Source organism: Daphnia pulex, chromosome 2 (assembly GCF_021134715.1).
Source record: "Daphnia pulex isolate KAP4 chromosome 2, ASM2113471v1".
Lineage (NCBI taxonomy): Eukaryota > Metazoa > Arthropoda > Branchiopoda > Diplostraca > Daphniidae > Daphnia > Daphnia pulex.
In genome coordinates this window covers 3,847,299-3,864,016 of record NC_060018.1, presented here as the reverse complement: position 1 = coordinate 3,864,016, position 16,718 = coordinate 3,847,299, and the positions used below count along the sequence as shown (strand labels likewise).

General features: G+C 43.4%; 2 protein-coding genes across 40 annotated transcripts in view; one reads left to right on the top strand and one right to left on the bottom strand.

Annotated features, from left to right (window-relative positions):
* The window catches only part of LOC124188508 (basement membrane-specific heparan sulfate proteoglycan core protein-like), a 60,771-nt gene extending 56,673 nt beyond the window's left edge, over positions 1–4,098 (top strand). For 32 of the 39 annotated variants that reach the window (XM_046581175.1, XM_046581168.1, XM_046581178.1 and 29 more), the window contains 3 exons: positions 110–310; positions 382–745; positions 932–4,098. In XM_046581175.1, the coding sequence (XP_046437131.1) occupies positions 110–310; positions 382–745; positions 932–1,280 (914 nt within the window). In that variant the 3' untranslated portion in view covers positions 1,281–4,098. The remainder of the gene's footprint in view (positions 1–109; positions 311–381; positions 746–931) is intronic. The other 7 variants (XM_046581174.1, XM_046581169.1, XM_046581192.1 and 4 more) reach the window with 1 other exon arrangement.
* Positions 4,099–7,735: 3,637 nt separating this feature from the next.
* On the bottom strand, positions 7,736–15,228 carry LOC124188515 (PDF receptor-like). Its single transcript, XM_046581200.1, has 10 exons — positions 14,373–15,228; positions 12,034–12,202; positions 11,754–11,876; positions 10,912–11,120; positions 10,345–10,448; positions 9,977–10,169; positions 9,566–9,786; positions 9,323–9,478; positions 9,059–9,242; positions 7,736–8,846 (listed from the first exon to the last, which is right to left on the bottom strand). The coding sequence occupies exons 2-10, from the start codon at positions 12,080–12,082 to the stop codon at positions 8,529–8,531; spliced, it is 1,557 nt and encodes a 518-aa protein (XP_046437156.1). The 5' UTR covers positions 12,083–12,202; positions 14,373–15,228; the 3' UTR covers positions 7,736–8,528.
* Positions 15,229–16,718: the final 1,490 nt, after the last annotated feature.

Here is a 16,718-nt window from a genome sequence, read left to right as displayed (position 1 = left end):
GATTTATTATCTTGTTGATGTCATTTGCTCGCCATTTTTCTTACGCCTACGTATATACGCCTCCGCATGTTTATTTTCGGTGGTCTGACTTATTTACTTGCTTCCGCAGAAGTCGATGTTGCGGAAGAGGCCTTCTTCCAGGGCGACAGCTACGTGGAAATAGACAAAGCTGTTTTCCCACACACATTGGCCAACACGGCCGAGACCATCACAGTCGAGTTTTCGACATTGGAGCCCAATGGCATTTTGCTGTGGCACGGACAGAAACCCGAATCGACTGGCCGCGGACAAGATTTTGTTTCACTAACAGGTAACTTCTATTATGGTATTTTAAATACCATGACGATGGGTGAAATAATTTTGTTGACGTTTGAAAAATAGTCGTGGACGGACGACTGGAGTTCAGCTACGAGTTGGGCTCCGGCCCAGTTCAGATTATTACGCCCGTTCGAGTTGATGACGGTAAACGGCACCGAGCCGTGGCCCGTCGCACGGCCCGCGACGGATCACTTGAATTGGATGGAGTGATCCTAGAGAATGGCCGCAGTCCGGAAGGACCTCATCAAGTCCTCAACACTAAGGGCAACATTTACGTCGGTGGATTACCGAACGCCGAAGCTATGACGACGGGTCGTTACATCCACGGCCTGAAAGGTTGCATCCATCATCTGGAGATCCAGGAATCGGGAGTCATTAACTTTCAACGGGCAGCCCTGTCGGCCATCAACGTCGTTCCTTGTTCAAGGTATCATGACACCTTCTTTTTAGTGTTCTTCTTCCTTCACACCTAATCCTTTAAGGATCGCCGATAATCTCAAACCAAATCGGTTTTAAACGTGATCACTCTCTTGTTCTTGTTCTCACCCCAAATCACGCTGCTCTGACTCGATGGAACACCTTCACTTGATTGGTAACGTGGTGGTGAGTATAGACGCATGTCCATGATGTCGTCTTCTTTGGTTCTCAGTCGAGGAGGAGCTGGCCATACGAATTCAAGTGTTTTGGAAATGGGTGGGAATGAACACCACCAGAGCTATTACACGGCAATCGGCGATCCGGACGAGTCCGGTCGCCGTTCTAAATCGTACAAGGGCGGTGGGAGTAGTAAGAACGGGAAAGTCCATCCCAACAGCAGTAATATTGGGCAGCGGGACGTGTTGAAGCCGAAATCTCGAACGGCCGCTTCCTCTTCCATTTGTCTGAGGCAACAGGATCCGCCGCTGTACAGGATAGGAGCCGCCCTGTTGCTTGCCGTCGTCAGTGCAAGACTCGTGAACTGAACCGTCATTTAATTATAGAGGCCCTTTGTGCGTAGAAAAGATTGCACAACCTGTTGTTGTATACGTGATGAACAACAAGAAGAAACATTGTCATAATTATTTTGGCCCTCTCTGCCTCGTCCGTCCACGCCCCGTCTCTCTATTGATCTCAGCGCGCGCGGCCCTTCTCTTTGCTGCACAGGCAGGCTGCTGCTAGTTGCCTGCCAAAAACTCTACTCTAAAATGAAATTGAACCTTTTAACAAACCGTTCCAGCTCCACTACGTATTAAAACTGAGGCTGGCAACTGTAATAGAGTTACAGAGGTCTTCTCTAATCGACTTTGCCGACTCGCTCGAGTGCCACTTCAAAAGGACGAGTGAGAGAGCTCTTGCCGCTCTAACGTTACCATGGCCACCACGCGTGCAGACGATGACGTCGCCCAAACTCGATTTACGACACGAAATTGCATTTGAAATCCTCTTTTCTTTGTCCGTAAAAAATATTCTTTAATATCTTTTTTTTTTCACCATCTTCGTGTTTCACATACATATATAATATATGCCTTGGTTCGGTTGATTGACTGTTTAGCGGCTCGATTTGTTTGTGTGTATTTGTTTTTCTGTTTCTTTCATTTCTTTTTGTTTTTGATCGGGTGCAGTGAAGAGCTGAAGTTGCTGATGGAAGACGACGCCGATGACGACTACGAACCGCCCGCTAATTAGTCTACTAATTAGTCTTCCACACCGATGAAAAAGAAGAGCCTCTCGTAATGAAAAAGAAGAAAAACTAAAATTTTAACTACAAACAGTTTGTCCAAAACATCAGTAACTTTCGAGGGACGTCTACTGCTGTCTACAACCGGTGCATGTAAAACTATGCCGCGTTTATTCGTCATCTCTAGCCGGCAAACAAAATCGAAGAATTTCGGGACGTCCATCGTTTATTGGCAAACACAAACTGTTGATACAAATATCAATAGAAAAAGGAAATACAAGAGAGAGATCAACTTTAAAAGATGAGGAAGAAGTGGCCGTTGATAGCCTGTGATAAGAGGCGCAGCGAGAAGAAGATTGGAAGATGTTTTACACAACAAACAAAAACAAATAATTAAAAAAAAAGATGCAATTTCTTTTGTCCTTTTTGTAGGATTTCTTCTCGGCTCTATAGAAAAAAGTTCATGATGTAATACCTTACCCCAAAATAACAAACGAGTTCTTTTTTTTTCTTGGAATTTCTTCTATTTCGTCACTGCCATTTTGTTGAACTCTTTTTGAAATATTCTTTGACAAGTTTTCCTTGTTTTTGTTTTTTTCATTTTTATTCCGTGACAAAGAGATTCTGATTAGCTCACCGAAACTTTTTAAAAACAAAATGTTTTCTTCCTTTGGTTGTTTTTTTTTTAGCTTCCCTCTTTTAACTATTATATATCCGCCTTCTCTCTCTCTCTCTCTCTCTCACCGGTTATATAATGCATGCAATGTAATATCAACTTGATGACGATTCGTTGTTTCTTTTATTATTCCTTTTTTCGAAAAAAAAAAATTATGGGTGGAAGCGCTACTACGCTAAAATAGCTTAAATATTGACTCTGCTGCTGTTGTTCATTTGTTATACGGTATATGCAACTACTAACCATCCAGAGCTACACACACACATACACACACATAAACACAAACACTTATATACACATACACTGAATAATATGATGCACTAGAGAATTTGCTGTTTTGCTTCTTAGAGATTAAATAATTCACCAAAAAAGAATAAATCTTTGAATAAAAAGAAAGAGTTTGAAATGTTAAAAAATGACGACCGACTCTCGAAGTTGACCTTGTTTTGTTATTCGATCAATAATTCAAAGAATTAAAATTTCATGATGAACGATTACGGTGATTGCTTCAAGCGAAAGGGGAAACCCATGAATGCGATGTAGCCAGTGCCTTTTTGTTTTGTTTTTCATTTGCGTCATTGCAAGTCAAACTTTTGATACGATTAAGGGAAATGATTCAACCCGTAACAAAAGAAGAAGTCCTTTATTACAAAACAAAAGAAGCAATCAAGAAAAGAGAGGATTATATTTAGTTTTGAAAAAGACAATCTACATGTATACCCGAGTAATCATCGTAATCATTAAATTACTGATGCTGTTTCGTTACCAGTGCCAGTGCTCTTTTCCTATATGTGTTTCTTCGTGTTGTTCTATTTGAAACTGCGAGAAGTGAACGCTTCGGAGAGTTGTGTAATATTTGATTCAAAATTAAAGAGGATTATTTGTTGGTAGGGTTCCAGAACAAGCACGCGCGCAAGTATCTACATGCACAGACACACACACAGATATACACACACAGGCAGGCTTATCACCGGTAGCGCTGAATTTATGAATCACGCTGGAGCCGGTATTTTCAGTTTTATTTTGTTGGTTTGAAACTACGCGCGTCTTTATTTGATTTTATGATTTGCATTTTATTATTATATCCACTCCTTTTTTTTATTATTTTGTGTCTCTTTGTGCTCCTTGCTGTGGGTGTTGTGTAATCCAACGTCTCCTTTTTGTCTCTCTTGTTTTTAGCTCATCAGTTTCGGTATTCTGTCAATGTCTTTCTCATCCCGTTACAACTATTAATAACCAGGGCGTTGCTATTTCTTGCAACTGCCCATGTAGATGATTCTATATCTAATATAAATATAATATTAATAATATGTGGACTGGGTAGCTTAACTTAACTTGAGCTTAATATACAATATTACTATATTATTATAATAACGTGACCCAATTTGTGCCAACTATATCCGTAAACAATGTTTTTATCAATACACAATACGCGTTCTTCCTTATACATCTGGAGTTTTTGTCGATGATTCCAGCTGACAAAGTTGAGAAAAATGAAGTGAAAAAATTTGCATATTTTTCGTTGAATTCAGAAAATTTGGCAATGTGTTGTTGCTGTCAGAAATTTTCGTTTCCAGGTCTATATTTGAAGTGAATTTCCATTTCCATTTTGTGAAACATCCGTGTGCTAAATAATACTTGTAAATACTGCGAATTTGTGAGAATTGTCAGGTGAAAGTGGAAAAAAAGAGAACCTTGAAACTCAATCGACCATATTGTCACGATCGCTCACGTGATGGAGACCAGCATGCAAATGCAATTTGTAGCCTTATGTATTTGAGATCAGTCCAGTCGCCGGCGTTATTAGATTTCGTTGACACTAAAAGATATGTGTCTTCCATCAAAGTCAATAATCTCACGTACAGTGCTTGACGTGCAACGAAACTCGATCCCAGGACCACACACTTCTCCCCTGGAGCATTTCAGGTTCTCCCATCTACAGCTTTTCCATGTATGTATAGCTTTTCATAAATCAAATGCAACAGCTGTTGCTTTGTGAGAATTCTCAGTGTTAATTTACTGCTAACTGTTGATTTTGTTTTAGGAATTGGACATTCATCAAGGTTGGCTAAACATCAATTCGAGATTCTCCAAGACCTCCCCTCATCACTTTTGCATTATTCTGCTACACTGCAAGTTTGCCAAGTAAGTTCAGCAACCATATAGACATATAAGTAAACCTTAAGTTAGTTTGAGGGAGTTTCAACTGCATTCTTTTCAATGCGAGTAAAAAAGGCTTGGCCCAAGGGTCTACACACCGACAAGTTTTCTCTGCTGCCCCAGGTGCTTTCCTCCACATGTGGATTAAGCAGTTTAAACTGAGTTGGCAAGGCAATTCAAATGCTTTGCTCAGTGCTCTTTTCAAATTTTATGGATTTACGTGGTTCACAGGAACGTACGTACCATTTCTTTTCATCGTTGACATTCTCATGTAAAAAGCCTTTTTCATGACTAAACAACGTTAAGGGAACCTCAGCTGGTTCAAACACAATAAGAAACGTCAAAGTTGTGTCTTTTTTCGTCTCCTGTTTTTCCTTGAGGGGGGTCACGACATTCTTCACGAAAAATTCCCTCACGCCGAGATTTTTTTCCCCCAACCCCCCGGGTTTATTATTTCTTGCAGCCAATAAGAGCATCCGCAATCAGCATCCGGCTTTAGCGACGCGCCATTTTAGAAACGTGACAGTCTCGACACAATAAAGTTTGTGAAACGAAGTGCTGCATGCGTTGCCGCTCCTAAACTAGAAATGTTTCTCGCTTCATTTGATTATTGTCGCCTGTTGATTTGTTGCACGTTTCTGTGTTTCACTCAACGCCAGTCTCTGCGTCTGTGTGTGTGTGTTGTTGTTAATTGCTACCTTGAAGACGTGAGAATAACTCACTGGAGAGTGAGGACAAGAATTCTTATGTTTGTCGTCGTCCCCACGGTCGCCCCGGCACACGCACATGAATCTGTCCCGAATTAGTCTGCAGGCGCTGGTCCCGCGCCAGCATTAAGCAGAATTTATTTTGTTTGTTTTTTTCCTCCCTGTTTGCCGTGTCGTCATTTGGCGCGGTTGCGTAATCCAAAGCAGAAAGTTTCGACTAAAGTTACACGGGCACTAAGCAAACGATCCTCCTCGACCATTTTGTTATAACGACGAACGACATTTGAATTGCCAGCAGGGAAACTCGAACCCATTAAAACTCATTTTACCAACTTTTATTTATTTTTCCTTTTTACCTACCCGTGGCTGTAATAGCCAAGTTTTCACATGAAAATGGAATAAAAATAAATTCTCTTTTTGTTACGGAAATAGTTTGTCATAGCCCAATGACACGCCCAATAACATCAGGTTGTTGGGGGCGACGCTCCAATTGGCATTGATAACGACGAGTTGAAGCGACGTAAGGCGCCGCTTCTACGGATGCTACAACTACTTTGTCAATGGACTAGGGATCATCCCTCCAACGTCCATTGACGATGTCAGTTTTGGTCTCTCTAAAGCCGTTTTGTTATTCATAAGAAAATCAAAAGTAGAAAGCCATGGAGATTTCAGTCAAGTGGAACAGATGGTGATGGCTCGAGTCCGATCTACCGGAACATTTCCGTATTTTTATTTATTTATTTATTTTTTTTTTTACTTTCTTTTTCGCTTTCGCTTCCGGTGAATCTCCCACTCACGTTTTTTATCGAGAAAGAAAGTGAAACCTTTTCCGTCTTTATCATGAATTTTGATCTTTTTTCAAAATCAGAAGAAAGGAGGAAAACTTTGGCCGTGCCCTTGGGCATGCCTGACATGTCGATACATATTTCAAGTGCCGAGCATCAGACTAAAACATCAGCACTCATCCTAAATGAAACAGGTTGGAGAGAAGCAACACAGGGGCGAATGCAGAGTGCCGACGGTTCTCGTTTTTTTTCGCTTTCGGGAGTTCTTTATAGACGAGTATATCCTGCTCCTCTGAGAGAGACTTTTCATCCATCTATTTTGCCCTTTCATGTCGTATATATAGGATATATAGGCGAGTCTTCAACAGCGCGTGCCCGTTTCACTTTCCTCCCTTCACTTCTTCCTCTATTTTATTTTACGGCAATCCAATTCTGAGAGACTTTTTTTTCTCTCTCAATTTTATTATTGGTGCGGGTCGATTGCGTAAACTCACAGTGATAGCAGATAAGAATACTCGGAAAAGTGCTGCCGTTCCTTTCTCCGGTATCGTGTCGACCTTATTATTTTTGTCTCAGTAATGCATGGGGAAAAAAAATGAGTTCTAGTGAAATTTATTTCACCTATACGTATAGTTTAGTGCCAAGTTGTTCATCTGCTTGCGAGGCTCTCCCGTGACCGATATATCTCTCTGTTATCATATTCTTCTTGTGTCTATCCATCTCCCTCGTCTCTTTACTTTGGAAACCCTCGAGTCGTGCACGACTGAATTCGAGTGATGAATCAAAACTGATTAATAATCAACCCCCCCTATCCTCTCTATTACTGTAGCCGACTGTCCCTCTTTCATACCATAACGGCATCTCTTCCATCTTTCCCCATTGTGCCAAGTTCGAATCGGGATAAGAGTCGGGGAGAAAGGGGCAATCATAATGGATCTCGTGCCGCGTCCGTCCATCATCCACTCCCGACTGACTGACGCAAATTGATTTCTCGTGAACTCGGTTTGTGGATTGTTTTAATAGCGGACGAGAAAGACCAATCACGAGCTTTGTTCTTGTTCCCGACTTTTTCACTTTTTATTATTTTTTGGCTCTTGGCTCTTTCCGGGTGCAAGTTCAACTTCTAACTGTGATCTATCTGTTTTCCACGCCATGTTGAACAATTCCGCGCCCTAATCTTCCCGAGGGCCCCACATTTTTTTTCTGGCTTCATCTGTTTGGTGAAATCCATTTGAACATACTTTTTAATGAAGGCAGAGAGAGGAATGAAAATAACTTTTAAGTCGCTGTTTGGTTATTCTGAAACAACAGACTCATTTGTAGGGCGGACTTGAGGCCATACTTTATGGTCAAAAGCGCACTAGCGTTATTGGTAGAACCATTGTGCAGCCGATGTGTTTATTCGATAGTAAAAAAAAGGCGAACGCAAGTGTCAGATGGGGGGAACGTATAACGTCTATTTGTCCGCGATATATTATAATATAATAGAGATATTTTATATTGCGTCGTATACAGCAGCAGGGCAGCGATATATATAGTGTGGGGTATAGTTTGGCGACGTGTCTGTGAGAGATGTACAGTACATAATAACACGGATGGAGCAGACGAGGGAAGAAAGATAAAGAGATGATGCCGTAAAAAAAGAGAGAGAGAAAAAGAGAAGTGTTAATCATAATATGACAACTAGGACGACCATGTACGTATTAGAAACAGATATTATATAACACAAAACACATCTTCGCACATCTTCTTCTTTTAGTGCGATGAACAGTCGCCAGTCACGTTTGCAATCATATCCTTTTTGACCTATGGCGTTGGAGACATTGGCGACTGTTGGACTGCTGCACGAATTATTCACGCACACGGGGGGCGAACGGGGGGGAAAAAAATTTGAACGACGAGCAAATAGGAGGAGCCGATGACGGGGAGTCCCTGTATGTGACACATAATAATGATCTGGGTTCGTCCTATTGAGAATTGTGTTGTTTGACGTTGATGGACCAGGATTTTTCTTTTAAACAGGCGGAGTGAGGCGGAGCTCTTTTTGTTTGATCCTATATCCAGTGCGTGACAAAATGAAAGGAAGAAAAGGAATTTGACGGCGCGTCAAAAAAGATTCCTCGGCTGAACGGCGTGTCGAGACAAGTATACTGCACGCCGCTGCTGTAGTGTGTGTTTTTTTCCCCGCCGTTCGTGCTGATGGCGGGCGTGACGAAAGAGACTCGTTAGACTAGCGTAGTGGTCATCATTTTGTTGATGGGCTCGAGACTGGTGTCCTGGTGCTGTTGGGCAGCAGCCGACAATGAGAAGGAAGCCCTTAGAAGGTGTCGTGGATGTTTCTCCGCCGTGGATCCCGGTTGCAACTGTTGCAGTTGCTGGTCGTCGAGCACCGTGCGAGCCTCACGCTCCGTCTCGACTTGAGTGGACGGGTTGGCGAATTGACTCATGAGGCGAGTGGAACCAGGACCGAAACCCAAAAAGGACGTGCCGAGTTGTCGGTCCGTCAGGTAGTTGCGCATTTTCTTGGCCAACGTCGAGCGAACCTTTTTTTTTATTTATTTTTACAAGTTTTAATTCAGTCACGTCAACGCATTAATAATATCCAGCGCCACGCGCATCACATTTTTTCAAGGAGAAATAAATGATGAAAGGTTGCGTGCCGCTTGTTTTCCATAGAAGTGTCACATGTCAGATAGCGCAAACAGGAAAGGGAAAAGAAAAGAAAAAAAGGAAACAAAGAGGTTGGACGACTTACCTCGCCGTTGAGGAAACAGTAGAGCAACGCGACAAAGAATCCCTGGAAAGAGGTGAGAAAATGGGAAGAATAGGACCACAGGGCGAATTCGACGACTGATCGATCCAGTGGCGCTTTGATCATCACCAATGCGTTGGTGATGCCCAGCAACGGGAGGAGAACCATCGCTGCTTTGACCGATTTTCTAATTAGAAGAAAGAGAGAGGTGATAGTGATGGTCGAGCGAGAAAATAATCTGAACGGTTACGATTGAAGATAGCGCACCTTAATTGTTCCGCTTCGCTGCATTGGCTGTTGCGGAGTTTAGTCACCAGCACACGCAGGATGTTGAGCAGATAAAGTAAATTGATGAAAATGATGGTTAGGCGAGGTCCTTCCAGGATCCAGTAGGACGGCGTCAAATTGTAACCCAACCAGCACCTAAATGCAGTGCCAATTGAGTCTCGTCATAATTTCTGTCGTCATTTTTGTTTTGTCTCGCACCGATGATTATTCTGGCCCACTTACGCGGAAGTTGTCTGATGAGTTGCGGTGAATGCGGCCCAAATGGCCGTCAAGATGATGGGAATACCCCAGCCGAGCGCCAGGTAGAGTTTGTGATAAGTATCCGGCCGGAAGACCATCACTGTGATGAGATTGTGGAGGAAAAGGCCCTCGATGAACATCCAGACGAACATTGTAGTGCGGGCGTATTCGAGGACGATGTAAAACCACTCACACAAAATCGGCTATTATTTATTTGGGGAGTCAGAGATGAATTGGAGATTTGCGTATGAAAAAGGGGGGAAAAAAATCGAAAAAGGATATTAATCATCAATCATGCTATGGCATGGCGTCATCATTAGAACTTGTAATCGCATTAATAATCAATAAGAAAGGAAAAGAACAAATTTTGGATGGCATCAGGAATTTATTTACGGTTTCGTGGATGCCTCTGGCTCCAGCGGCTGCTACCGTGCTGGAATCGATGAGCGTTTGATGGCTGCCGCCACCCACCATTTCAGAGACGAAAACGGCCTGGTCCAAGTAGAGCGTCATGCGGATGATGACCTGAATGCCGATAGCGGCAAACAGGTTTTTATGAATGCGGGTCCGGTGATTTTGTAAACTCCTTTTTTTTTTCATGTTGTTGTTGTTTGTGTGTAGCAATATGTAGTTGTTTGTATTGTTCGGTCGGACGTTTTTTTGTGCATTCCAAGCACGTGACGGCGGATCACAAAGAAAGAAAAGAGAGAGAGTGGCGTATTAATGATGATTGAAAGGGAGGGAGAGATGGAATAAATCACCTGAAGTAGGTGAAAATGAAGAGGGAAATCATCAAGGAGATGAGCGAGACAGTCAAGCCGGTCAGTTCCAGTACTCGGGTCGCTTGAGCCACAATCAGTTTGTTCTATTTCGTTGAGTAAAAAGAGAAGAGAGAGAGATCGAGATTTCCCGTTGTTAATTTATCCAAATAAATGTTCGCCGAATTTTCTTGAAGCTAGTGGTCCTCCCTAAATTCGATTCATTCCGGTTGGATTCAGATGAAAATTCTCATAGACTGAACAGACGTGAGTTTGTTTGGCGAGTAGAATAGACATCAGACAAAATGGTGGAGGCTGTCTGTGCCCAACAGCCTGTTGATTAACGGTTTATCTCCCTCTACACACATAATATCCGTCTGATGCAATCTAGCTTCTTTGATGTGTTGTCGGCTGTCAATTTCATGTGTTTAGCATTCACGACCTCGAGTCAGAGGACGTCAATTCTATTCTAGAAGCATCGGAGAATTTCTGCCGATAATCCGCCTAGAAATTCTAGGCTCTTTGGCCACCCTTTGGTCATACAGTAATAGATATACGTAAGTGAATCACCTCGGCGTCTTGACCGCTGCCGCTGTCCAATCTCTTCATCAAGTCTCGTATTTCGGGCAGGAAACATTGACTGTAATTTGTCCAGCCCTGCTGCTGCATGTCATCGGCGTCGTTCTGCAGGGCCACTGCCGCCGCTGCGGCGTCGCTGGCGTCCGAAGGCGGTGGGCCTTCCCATACTCCGCTGTCTAGGCATCGCCTTTCGGCCCATTCTGCAGCAAATAAGAACAGGGATCAGACTAGGCATTTCTTTTTGTTTTTACGGTGGTATTATGTAAAAAAATCAATGGCGTGATGCAAGAGTTGGCGGATAGTTCTTGCGTGTGCTGCAACAAAACGTATGCGTTACGCTAAATAAAAAGTACAGTGCCGAATTCACTAATCAATTTTCTCTTTAGCTGATGCGATTGGAGTGCTGCTGCTGCTCCTATTACTGGCTAGGGGGGCTGCAGGCTCACAGCAGCAGCTATACCCCTCTAGGGAAATCTTTTTTCTTTCTTTTTCCCTACATATATGGATAGGAAAAAGAAGTTACGAAGAACTGTTTCTTTCTTCTTCTTCTTCCTGGTGGTCGGCTAACGTGATGTTGTTATGGACTATGGTCTATTTTATTGAATTCTTTCTTCTCTATTCCGTTCCTTGTGGTCGCTCTACTATGAACCATGAGCACTTGAATTAACCTTACGCTTGTATATTCAATGCGTATTGTCTGCAATAATTGAAGTCTGCAATAATGCTCGCATTCTAGATTAGACGGTTCCGTACAGAACGCTAAAGGGTAGGAAAAAATTGGGTGGAACCGCCAAGTGACTGGAAAAGTAGAGAATTGAGTTTTTGATACGTACGAGTGGGATCGATGCCCTGGCGCGGTGGGCAGGGCAAGTGGACCGTTTCACCGGGTCTCGTCGGCGGCCAGCACAGGAGAGTATCCCACGTTACACGGCAAAAAACTTGAAATTGACTCGTCTCTGTTTAAAAAAAAAAAAAATTTTAAGTGGAAAATGCCGACTTCATTATATCATCTGAGACTAATGATGTGAATCTGACGTTTGGATCAGCCGCTAAAAGTATTCCGACCGGTCCATTTTTGTTATCGCCAGAACCAATCAATTAGGCGGCACTTACCTTCTAAGTCGCGTTGAGCTTCTTGGTAGAGTTGGCGACACTGTTCCATGATGAATCTAACCGGTGTGTGTGTGTGGGTGGACAAGACAATCAAACCAAAGCGAAACGTGAAAGTCTGCGAATCTGCTAACGAGGATGACGACCGTGTCAAGTGTCAGCCGCCGTTGATCTGTGAATAAAAGAATAATAGGAACGAATCAGAATGAAAAGGGATGAGACAAAATCAAAAAAGGAGTCGAGACGGAGGGAGCACTGGAGGAGGTATGAGGTAAGATGCAAATGGGAATATAACGAGAGAGAAATTTGGAAAAAGAGATTCATTTAATTCATGACGTGATCGCGTCATGAAGGATGCGCCTTCATTCCCCATACCGGGACGGTCCCAGCCGCAGGTGTTGCGTGCAGACCCGGCGACGGTGATGAATCACAGACACAACGCAAAACATGTTTGTTGTTTTTTTGTTTTTTTCTTTCCCTCCTTCGTCTTGGGGATGGATTTAAGCTGTTTTGGTGTGATATAACACACAGCCGGCAACTATACAACAACCGGTGATCGTGTCCTGTCTGCCTGCCGGCCAAGGGCGCAGATGGGAGAACTTGAGGAGACTGGATCGACTGTTCTCTTTCTCTAGAGACCACACGATGATTGAGATTCGTGCTGGACGGCCAGAGAGATTTCCATCACCGACAAGTTGGCCTTTTGTAGACTTTGTTTACTTTTGACCCTTATCCTCCAGCAGCATTCGCAACGTCGGCCTGGTGCCAACGCCCATGTTCCTCAATCCAGCACGCATCCAACGTCAGATGAAAGTGATACGTTCCGTCGCATCAGCTTGTTTTTTTTCTCCAGAGTTCAGAACAACCGAATTCAAATGGCTCTTTTGTTTGTTTAACTCGATCTTTCTCTCTCTGTGTTGGTAGAGCCAACGGGCGAAATTGTTCCACGGGCATATGTTATTATTAGTTTACCTTTTGCGCGTCGTCTACTGTCTGCGGGTTCGTCCAAGCGCTAACCTTGTCTCCCCTATTTCATTCGACGCGATTCTGTAACTCGACTTGTGTTCACCGACACAGACTCTTTCCTATACCCTTTATGTTTATTTAGACGCCCGACTGCTCTTCTCTTTTGTTAACTCCTAGCGGCGCTCCGACATCAAACAAACTAAAGAGTAACGTCTTTATGTAGATTGGATACTTTTTTTTCGAATCCTCCAGGATGTGAGGGCTGCTCTTTTGGACTCGTTTCACCTTTTCGCCGAGTCCTATTTTCCTTTCTACTCTTTTCGCTTTCGATGTTTGCTGCTGCCGTGGGTCTGCTGGGTCTAAAGGAAAAAGAATGGGCCTAAATAATCTTAGCGATTGTCTGCAATCACGTCCGCTGGCCACGCTTGGCTTAACATTTCTTCGTCTATAATCTCTCTGTCCTTTTTATTTTCTAGAGTTCGTGCACGTCGCCCGTATACAGAAATAGGAGAGAGAGTCGGACACAATGTCAAGTGTTTGTGCCCGTTTGCCAATCGGCCGAATGCGTGAAGGAAGATTGGTAGGGGATCGGATGACTGGGCTCAACTACTAGCGAGAGTCAGATGCCTGGGCTTGGACGAGTTTGCGGCACTAAATTAAAGCCATAAAGTCTACTATAAGGCCGCAGATAAAAAAGAGAACATGAAAATGGCAGAGTAGCGCGTGTTGTGTTTGTGTGTGGGCTTTTTTTTTTTTTGCCTCCCCTCTTGTTGCTGACGGGCTTGAAGTGCTGCTGCTGATGCCCAGTGGCTCTACGCTGCTCTTCTCTCCATCCAATGGTGTATTACTGTACTTCGGTGCGGTAGCTCTAAAGCGTAGCCTATGTAATTATCTTTCAATAGACCTCACGGGGCGAAAATCCATCATCTCTCTAACTAGAAAATGCAGCAACAGCACTGAGCTTTTGTCCAGTGACCAGCAACCAAATCGAATATTCCCCCCTTTCTTTTTTCAAGGAAATTCGACACTTCCGGCAAACTGTGGCTGTGTCAGTCTTCTTCATCTTCTATTTATTATTCCGAAAATGGATCAAGAGAAACGAACCGTAGAGGAATGCCAATCCACCTGCGAGCCAGGCTTTAAATATCATTATTGAGCGACTTCCTTGACTTGGACAGAATAAAACAGATGAGGTAGGGTCCCCTTAATTCTTAGAGCTAGGCGGATGTCGCCAACTGATTGGCGCGGGGAAAAAAATTTTGCGCCCAACTCTAAAACACTTTTCATTCGAAACGGGGCGACAACATGTGGAAACAAACGCTCATCAGGTAGTTGGGAAATTAAGTGAAGTTTCATTTCGCAGAAATCTCACTTACCTTCGTCGTTGGCGTCGTATAGAGTTTGAGCGTGTATTATTAAGATCCGCTAATGGGTGATTTCGCCATAGTTGATTCTTTCCACGCTGTTGTTGCACGGCACACCTGCACTTTTTTCTTGACTTTTGAAGCGAAAAAAATAAAAACTGAACTCCGAATTTTTTATTTGTATAAAAAAAAATGGGGGAAAGCCGTTTTTTTAATGGACAGTAACTTTTTTGAATGAGGAATAACGCGATGTCAGTCTGTTGCAGTAGACGTATCAATCAACGGCACTGTGCCTTTGCACAACTATAGACGGTGATGCACAGGTAAAAATAAGAAACAGGTAAATTCGTTTTGATGACCATCAGCAGCAAGTCAGCAACCAAAAAATGTTGTTGTTGAGTGAGTGGCGGTTGTGCTGATGTCTGTGGAACTGTACGACCGCTGGTCCGGCGGGTTTGGCACTCTGGCGCATACTAACGACTCCCGACCGACTCTGAGCTTTTTGACTTGTGCCGTGGACTTCTTATATATTGCCCGCTATTCCCGTTGGCCTGGCCGTCGCCAGCGTCGTTCGCCGTCGTTGTAGTCGCCGCTGATCAACTCGGCACACTATACACGGCAGAGTTTCACTCATCTTTGTCCATTTTTATAGACACACACGAACGGGATTGAAGAACAAAATGCAGCACGAAAAGCAAAGGGAGGAAAGAAATCAAAGAAGAGAGACGAGCGTGTTGGTGTTGCGCATGCTCCACTAAAAGTTGCCCACCCTCATTCCATCACCGCTGCCACCTTTTTTTTTTTCTTAGAGTCGTACAAACTCTCACAAACAACTCCAAAGCGAACCGACCGACCGACCGGCACTGCTGCTGAGGTCCGTGCGCGCGCTATCCTCCTCGTTCTGCTCCCGCCCACCTCACCTGCTCTTGTATAATTTTTGTTTTGCTTCTTCTTCTTCTTCTACGTCGTGATTCTCCCATTTCGCTTCCACTGAAATCATTTCCCGCCCATTAGAACCGTAATGATATATCTCGACAGTATCTTTTTACCCTCATCTTCTTCTACGTTTGACTTTCTTGTTTGGACATTTGATGTGTTTTTTTTCGATTTCTTTTCATTGACCAGAAAAGGGAATCTATTTCATGTCAACATTTGGATCGACCGTTTGGAAGCTTTTTGGACTCTCCTTTTCTCCTTGTCGTTGCTTTTTTATTTCTGGGTTTGTGAGAGGGGGGGTTGCAGAAGTATTCTAATGATGATATTCATGTAGTTGTAAAGTTTGTTGTTGTCGTTGTTGATCTGGATGGCCTTGCTTGGCGACCGATGGCAAAAGGACTGGATTTTGTTGCTTTGCCAATTAGAGGAGAGGACACGAAGGAGTTTCTCATCCGACACAACCGGTTCTATTATTCCATATCCTCTTGTGTTTGGCCTTTTCTCTATTTCTCTTTTTTCCTCTCTTTCTCCATTTCTAGGACTTGTGACTATTCCACGACTTTTGATAGCCGTGCGGAGAAAATCGTCTTTCCCTTTTTTTTGTTTTATTTTTCATCGGGGACGTTTGAAGGAATTTCAGTAGCAGCACGTGACTACTAGTACACACATAGCGTCGCCGCTTGGATGTATTTATGTACTCCACCTACCCACCTCTATCGTGCCTACTCGCGTACACACACACCCACTCACACACCGACATAAAAGTAGTAGGTAGGGGTATTTTTTGACTGCCGGATTGACAGACGAGTCCAATTATACACCCTGTCTTCTATCGAAGCTTGTTGTTGCCATTGCCTTGTGCTGCTTATGTATATCGTACTAGCAGCGGCAGCAATGTAATTGGCTTGAATTGGCTCGAATGAAATGAGGACAACTTCAGCTATCCGTGGTAATCGTTGTGGTCCTTTTTTTCCCCAGCTACTTAATTGAGTGATTTAGTGGCGTACTGTTGACCGTTTTGCTAAGCTGCTTGCTGGCTCTCTCTTTGTTAGTTGCGGTTAGTGAGTATAGATTCAGCGTGGAGAGTTACATCATTAGTTGGTGTGGTAAGACTGTATATAAGAGTCTTACTTAACGGCATCGCTGCTCAACCTATAACAGTTATCATCAGCGACTGCCACGGGACCGACTTGCGGTTGTCAGTCGGGATTTTTCGTTTTCTCCGTGAAAGCCGAAACTGGATATGTCTAGCACTTCTATCCAATATAGCTGTGAGCAATAATAAGTTTTTTCCGCTTCGACATGATTTGTGTTTTACCATCCTTCCTTCCAAGCTTATGAAAATTTGAAATTTCAGGGAATCGCTGCCCTGGGTCCCGTAAAACAGCCAGACCAAACATTGCCGACTGGGTATAGATCACG

What these genes read in the sequence shown, in the direction of transcription:
- LOC124188515 (XM_046581200.1), bottom strand. Translation starts at nt 12,082, where the DNA reads ATGGAACAGTGTCGCCAACTCTACCAAGAAGCTCAACGCGACTTAGAA. An exon ending in GCAGCGGTCAAGACGCCGAG is followed by an intron (nt 10,449 to 10,911) that starts GTGATTCACTTA and finishes TCAACGAAATAG; the next exon opens with AACAAACTGATTGTGGCTCA. An exon ending in ACTGTTTCCTCAACGGCGAG is followed by an intron (nt 8,847 to 9,058) that starts GTAAGTCGTCCA and finishes ATAAAAAAAAAG; the next exon opens with GTTCGCTCGACGTTGGCCAA.